The sequence below is a fragment of the Biomphalaria glabrata genome, chromosome 7 (genome assembly GCF_947242115.1).
Source record: "Biomphalaria glabrata chromosome 7, xgBioGlab47.1, whole genome shotgun sequence".
Taxonomy (NCBI): domain Eukaryota; kingdom Metazoa; phylum Mollusca; class Gastropoda; family Planorbidae; genus Biomphalaria; species Biomphalaria glabrata.
The window spans coordinates 15061853-15070003 of record NC_074717.1 but is presented as its reverse complement, the minus strand read 5'-3'; the positions used below and the strand labels follow the sequence as shown (position 1 = coordinate 15070003).

The 8151-nt window shown below is 34.0% G+C and overlaps 1 protein-coding gene across 6 annotated transcripts in view; it reads right to left on the bottom strand.

Annotated features, from left to right (window-relative positions):
• Positions 1-536: 536 nt before the first annotated feature.
• Positions 537-8151, bottom strand: part of LOC106058352 (acidic phospholipase A2 E-like) — a 31727-nt gene continuing 24112 nt past the window's right edge. For all 6 annotated transcript variants that reach the window (XM_056036444.1, XM_056036443.1, XM_056036445.1 and 3 more), the window contains exon 5: positions 537-685. In XM_056036444.1, coding sequence (XP_055892419.1) covers positions 561-685 — 125 coding nt within the window. In that variant the 3' untranslated portion in view covers positions 537-560. The remainder of the gene's footprint in view (positions 686-8151) is intronic.

Sequence of the window (8151 nt, the reverse complement as noted above, 5' to 3'; positions counted from 1 at the left end):
TAGTAGAATATTGTAGATCTAGACTAGTTTATTGTTAGTGTGGATCTAGTTTTAGTGTAGTAGTTGTATTGATTTAGTTAGATTATAGTTGGTTTGATCTGTTTGTGTTAGATAATTAGTTTGATCAGTTTGTGTTAGATAGTTGGTTTGGTTAGTTTGTTGGTGTTTGTAGTGGCGTAGATTTAGAGGGTTTTAGTTAGTTGCTGGGTTCAGTTGTAGTGGTTAGTGTGTATATATATTATATTTTATTATTCATTTATTTTTATGTAAATAAAGTTTCATTTTGTCTTATTTAATTTCAATAAAGTTTCGTTTGTGCTTTCATTTAGTTTAGGTTAGTATGTCTGGTTGCTTAGTTGATTCTAGCCCCTTGGTCGTAGACTGAGGTGTCATAGATGAAACCCACCCAGTAGCGCTAACATCTGCCTACTGTTATAGAATTTAATGTTGAGCAGAGAAAAGGTCTCCACTCGAGCCTCCTGACCTGCTCACATATATACGAGTTTCACGGAAGAAATCTAAGAACAAAAAGTTAATATTTTTAATCAATGTGTTTTATTTCATGAAATGCACTTGTCCTTGTCGTAATTAGCATAGTCTTTGTTGAAGGTTGCTGTATTTAAACATGCGCCAAACTGGACATCACATTGACAGACGTTGTAGGGACAACCAGACGTCTTGGGATCTAAAACAAATTGTAAATGTTAATTTATTTCAACAAAGACATTCCTACTATACAGATATCAGATGTACTGACAACGGATTTCACGTGTTTGATTCTATTAGCAATCATGGATTTCAACTTTCTAATTAAACATGAAGTCATGATAGCCGCGTCTGTACTTGTAGAGTCCCAGTTTTTTTGTTCTAAAATTTGAATTCAGATCTAAATATTAGAACACATTTAGCAACATCATAAAGCACTTAGATAAACATAGTGTCTTTACTCCATAAACAGAATGGCTTTAGGAGATATATCTCTCATCTCATCTGTCTCTTGTCTTTCGTCCTAGGGGTGCTGAGACAGTTCGCGTAACCAAAATCCCTTCACTTTCAGCAGCTGTTCTTAGTTCTGAGTCATCATGTCATGTCATACAATATAACCAAAGCAGCTCAGCTTTCGTCTGTTCACAGTATTTTTCTAAGGCATTTGACAAAGTTCAACACTATAGTTTGCTTAAAAAATTAAAATATTTTGGCATTTCTGGCTCATTACACTAATGGATTAAGATTTCCTAATAGGGACAGAAAAACTAATAATAAATGGCTCTAAATCAACACCACTGTAAACTCAAGTGTACTTCAATGAATAGTCTTAGGCCCACTTCAGTTTCTAATTGACATAAATGACCTACCAAATCGCATTAGTTTAGGAGTAATGGTCAGATTATTTGCAGACGATTGCCGTTATAGCATCGAATGAGTTGCTTTAATCAGCCAGGAAAAGCAACGACTTAGAAGTGTAGTTAAGTCACTGATTAACATGCATGACTAGATTGACAGATGAAGTGCGTATGACGTAATTATATTCTCTTTTGAAGTAATGTCTGTAATTGATAAGATAAGATAACTAACAGAACTAGAATATCACTACCACGTCTAGCTCAGAAAATCACAGTGACGTCATATTATCCGATAATATACAATGATTGAAGCTAAAAAAAAAAACCATGTATACAGAAAAAAGAGGGTAGATTTAAAGTTGTTAGGTAGGCTTATAAGTCTGATAACCTACATTTAAAATAAATATTGTAATTTTGAAATATAACACAATTTTTTAATTTTGCTACATATAACTCTATTTGTGATTTCCTTCAGTGCCCTATTCATATACATAGTTGTTTACGTTGACATGGGACGAAAGAATCCTTTAGAATCAATTCTCTTTAATGGAGATCTACGTATATCAGCCTAACACCCTGCACGGGCGAAATGGGATATAATACTCTGAAAACTCGAGATCACTAATGGATACACAATTGACAAACTTTCTATCCACTCACTCTTTCTGTCGGTCTGGTACACATTTTTTACACTTTTTTCTCCCGCAGCCATTTTGGGTTCTAGTTGAAATTTTGCTCAATTATTTGTTATACCTAACAAAATATGAATCAATCAAAAACAATAACCAATTAGTTAATTAAATATTGGTTATTTATATTGTTTGCTTTCGAAAAAAGGAAATAAATACTACTAATTAAGAGATGTGGCTGTATATGTTGAGGCTTTTTTTCCCCTTTTAACGTCTTGCACACTTTTTTTTCCCACTTTCCATTCTCGGATCAAGTTGAAATTTTGCATTATTATTTATAGTCAATGACAGTCAATAAAAAAATTAACCAATTACTTAATTAATTATTGGTAATAAATTCATTTTAGTTTTTATATAGAAAAAGGGAGCTTATTCCTGCAGCATGCAGTACTCCTGGAGTTCAATCCCTTAGAGAGGCTTTGTTTTTAAAAAAGATGTTTTTTTAGCTGCAATAGTCTCGTTTTCAAATAGTTTACTAGGAGCAATGTAATTATGACAAAGTTTAAAATTTAATAAAAATTTATATTCAAAAAGATAATTCAAACCTAAATTGGTCTATGATGGTTACGACTGGAATAGTGCTTGCTACTTAAGATCAGAATAGTGCTTGCTACTAAAGAGTTGAAATAGTGTACGATATAAAAAGACATGAAATAGTGTATGATATAAAAAGACATGAAATAGTGTATGATATAAAAAGACATGAAATAGTGTATGATATAAAAAGACATGAAATAGTGTATGATATAAAAAGACATGAAATAGTGTATGATATAAAAAGACATGAAATAGTGTATGATAGTTAAGACATGAAATAGTGTATGATATAAAAAGACATGATATAGTGTATGATATAAAAAGACATGAAATAGTGTAACATAGTTAAAACATGAAATAGTGTATGATAGTTAAGACATGAAATAGTTTAAATTGAACTACTCGGTATGAGTATAAGACTTTGTATAATGAAGGAAAATGAAGTCTTGGGAAGAACGTTTCTAGCGTGGCTTGGTTTCATCTTGCTACATTGATTTATTCAGTTTTTGATTCAGTCAAACTGTATTGTATTAAACTATTTGCTTGTGTGTAATTAGGGTTAGTTTGTTGATTCTTACTAACCCGAAGAGTCAATCTCAAAATATCTTAGAGAAACTTCATTCTGATTACATGGCCTCCTGTTTTTGTTTAGTTATTTAATTAATAGAATAAAATATCTTAAAACTCATTGCTTATGACAGGCATGTCAAACTGGGTGTTCGGGGGCCGCATGCGGCCCGCGACCACCTTGCATGCGGCCCCCTTGGCCACCCAAAAAATAAAAAAAATTATGTTAAACTATTACACTGAAAACAAGAGATGACAAGCTACTTGAATTAAAAAAATAATATTTGTAAAACTGAACAACGAGGGCGAGTCTGTAGTGAAAGCAAGCTACATTTTGTCAGACTTCATTGTAAGCCATTGCAAATCATTTAAAATATGTGATTTTATGAACGAGTGTGTCGTTACAGCCGAAGTAATTTGTCCAGAAAAGGTGAAAGAATTCAAAGAAATAGCGTTAACTAGTGACACTGTGGCAGATAGAATAAATGACATGTCAGTCAGGATGCGTGAACAATTAAAGAACAAAATAGCTGATTTTGAATTATTTTCATTGGCTCTCTATGAGTCAACTGATGTAAAGGGTGTAGCACAGTTGGTGATATTCATAAGGACCTGTGACAGGAATTTTGACATACACGAGGAACTACTTGAGTTCTGTTCTATGCATAACACCACAACAAGCGAGAATGTTTTTGAGAAATGACAGTAGGTGATAATGCAGTACAATTTATCTTTAGTAAAGCTATCTAGTCTAACCATCTAACAAGATATGGCGCACCAACCATGAAATGAAATGGTTTTGATGCAAAGTTACTTGCAAAAATAAAATAGACAGATGATAATTTTAAATTTGCTCATTTTCAGTGCATCATAAACCAAGAAACTTTCTGCGCACAACAATTATAGTTTCAACATGTCATAAGACCGGTTTCAGTCGCTTCTAAATTTTATTCGTGCCCGTAGTTTAAATCATCGCCATTTTTTAATGTTTCTGGATAGCATTGGACATGAATTTGATTGTGTTCCCTACTACACAGAAGTCCGCTGGCTCTCATGACATATAATATTGAAGAGATTGTTTGCACTGCGTGAGGAAATCGTATTGTTTCTGAACATGAAAGTTGAACCTGTTGAACATTTCCAAACTGACGAATATGTTCAGGATTTGACATTAGCAGTTGATCCCACTGGTCACCTGCAAGACTTGAATTTGAAACTTCAAAGTAAAGATAAAATTGTCACAACTGCGTGTAATCATGTGAAATGCTTTCAAGCAAAATTAGGACTGTGGATAAACCAAATATGAAATGAAAATCTTGTTCACTTCTCAACTTGCCAGGAGCTGAAAAGAATACGGTTGCAACATTTGGTGAATGTCTTAGAATCGTTAGTAGATGCTTTCAATGACCGTTCTCGTGACTTCGTTACATAAGAGCAAGAATGTTCGTGTTTTGTATCTCCATTCTCACTTGATTCTGAAAATGCTGCTGGAAATGTGCAACTAGAGCTGATAGAATAGCAGTCAGATTCTTAGTTGAAATCAAAGTATATTGAAATGGCTGTGCTAAAACTGTACAGTTATTTACTCTGAACGGTATGTTGAATTGCGGAAATTTGCAGCCAGAATTCTAGCTATGTTCGCATGCACTGATCTCTATGTGCAGTTCTTTTCCATAATAAAAACTACAAAAACACCTCACCGTTCGAGATTATCTGATCAAAATTTGTCATCTGTGATGAAAGCTTTAGTGGCAAACAAATTTCAACCTGACATTAATAAAATCGTATCCCAGAAAAGATGTCAAGCATCAGGACAAAGAAAATAATGCGTAATCAAAGTATTTTTTAATTAGCCAGTAGTACTACAAATGTAGCTAAGGGACAGGTATGTCATTAATTATTGTATTCTATTGTATTATTTCTAATTTACAACAAAACTAGTAGGCTGTTTTGCAACTGATTTTTTTTTTTTGCTGCGGCCCCCCAGGTCATAGTAAGTTTTCTATGTGGCCCATACACCTTAATGAGTTTGACATGCTTGGCTTATGACATTCTTCAACTAGCAGAAACTCAGTGGCCTTAGAAATTTATTTCGTAAAACTTCAATAAGAAAAATTCAGAACTAAAAAAGTATTATTACAAAAAAACAACAACAACAGATGTAATAATCTTTCGTACTAAAGGAACATCCGAAGGAAACCTAACAAGATATATATCTATAGGTGTCACAGTCTCAGTGACATTGCCTGATTTAATGTTCACGTCATGTTAAGAGGTTAAAAAACACGTGGAATTCCTGATGTAGAAAACAGGAAGTAGAATGAATAAAGTTGACTTTGAGGTCAGTCAAGTGGTATCCTTTAGACCGGGCGGTCAAGTAATATATTTTTGTCCGGGACGGACAGTAGCGACATAGAAAAGTCGAGTAATAATTTCAGTTAGATAGTAACTTTTGGGCAGTTGATGCCAGTGGTCTTTTTGAGACATGTATTTCTTTTAGTTATTCTGTATTATTCTGTACAGTGTTACCCGCTGAGATGCGGACGTGATTTGTAATCTACTCTGGAGAGTTTAACGTATTGGATATATATGATACCGCTGTTATGAGGATAGGATTGTTTATTATTTCTTGACTTGTGTAACTAACAAGGAGTGCAATATTATTATTATTGTTGTCAAATAAAATTTATGTTTTGTCTGCTGAAACGGACTTAAGTCAATTTGTGGTATCTATGTTTGTCCCGTGTCAAGAGTACTCCAGGAAGCACGAACCCAGCATTCTACGCATTCGCGAGACAGTAGTAGTGAGCAGTCCCTCTATAGTCACACTCTATCAACGCCACGTCTCTAAACGTGCATTTACACTAGGTTAACACAATAGAAAACCCACAAATATTAATGCAAAAAACAACAACAAAACAACCCCAACAACAACCACCAAAAAAACAAAACAAAACAAAAAACAAAGATGATGTAAACTTATATAAAAGTATGTTGAAATGTCACAAGGAAAGAAAATCAATTTTAGTTATGTTTGTCTGTTTCATGCTATTTCTTGGTTTTTAGGTTTACCTATTCCATGCTATTTCTTGGTTTTTATGTTTGCCTGTTTCATGCTATTTCTTGGTTTTTAGGTTTACCTATTCCATGCTATTTCTTGGTTTTTATGTTTGCCTGTTTCATGCTATTGCTTAGTTCTTGGGTTGTCTGTTTCTCGCTATTGTTAGGATGCGTTACTCTGTTTCTCGCTATTGTTTGTAAAATGTTTTTGTTTGTAAAATGTTTTATATGTTTCGGATGTTTCTTCAGAGTTGAAGATAATTACTTCCTAGTCCAAACCTCCCGCAGGACGACGGGGGATGGGAGCGGGCAGGGTTTGAACCCTGGACCATCGCTAAATCTGAACGACAGTCCAGCGTGCAAACCGCACGACCAGGCAGCCATGTTAGATTGTGTTACTCTGTTTCATACTATTACTTGGTTGTTGTATTTTGTATAAAATATTAGTCCTTCAGGTTGCACTAACAAATATGGAGTCAATCTGTTACACTGAACTGATTGCTTTGTTGTCACCTCAGGACCAGGAGATAGAGGAAAACGCAGATCTACGTTGTTTTGATATTGATGGCAAGGTGCAGCCCTTAATCTTGTTGTACAGACTGATTGCAACCTGTGACAACAGGTGAGGACAAGAACGAAATTGATCACATTTTTTTGGTTTCCTCCAACAGCTATATTATTATGTTGTTGTTTTTTTTAAATAGTATAGTTTCTGTTTATAAGTAACGGATCTACGTAAGGACAACACAATATTTCCATACAGTAAATAAATAACACTCTCTGTTCTAAAAACTTAGGTTTTTAAAATCTACCTATAAAATCATGCTCTATCTATAATCAAGTATCTAAACTACTCATTCTCAAAGAAAAAAAAAGTTTCAATGTCATGAAATTGTGAATTTGACAATGAAAAGAAAAGTTAAATGTTTTAACTGTTTCTCAATCGTCTATTCATTTAGTCTTGTCGTGCGAAGAGCCCAACGAAATATTACATAAAAGACTCCTGACCTTCATGCAGTAGTATATTGTCTTAACCACTAATTACCTACTTGTTCTTTTTCCATTCCTGCTATTACACACTCTTTTAATATGAAGTCTGAAAATTCCCCAAAAGTAGGCATCGAAGTAGATAAAACGTGACTAATAACGGGAATTGTCTGGGTCTCGATACCTGTACTGACCAATTTTTTTTTATGTCGATCCGATCCGATGCCATTCGATCCTATCTGATCACATCTAATCTGATCTGTATACGATTCATTCTTTATCTGATTTGATCAGAATCCAATTTGATCTAATCAGATCCGCTATAATCTGGATTTCAAAAGGTCTAATCCGATCAGAACCGATTCTGATCCGGTCCGATAAGATCATATACAATAAACATCAACAGGGATTTAAAAAGAAAAAAGAAGGTTACAAAGACAGTTTTTGTGGGAACACAAACTCAAAATCGGCCCTCGAAGTGGTCCATCCAGGCAGGTAAAAAGGCAGGTTTCAATACTTTCAGAAAGAATATCAGAATGGATTTCTATCAAAGGCAAATGAAAGAGAAGAATGGAGAAAGAAGGTTGACAGATCTTTTGTTGTGCCCCAATGGTCCAGCAGACTAGGGGATAGGTCAACGTGAAGAAGCACGATGTGAACCTGACCTAACTGATGTCATATAATGAGTATCTAATTGTTCTGTAAAGGGTTAATCTCTTATTCAAAGCCTCAAGAACAATAAAATTAAAAAAATCTCCCCTTCCTTTAGTTAAGTTTCACGCTTCCATGTTATCGCACAGCAGTTCACGCGATAACATGAAAAACCACTTGCTAATTATTTTCCACTTATATGCATACTAAATAGATTTTGTTTTCTTTTCAAAAATAAAGGTAAAAATTTTTTTTTGTAAATACGGGTATTTAGTATGGCAGAAAGTACTTAACTTAGCAAAATAATTGTTAATTTT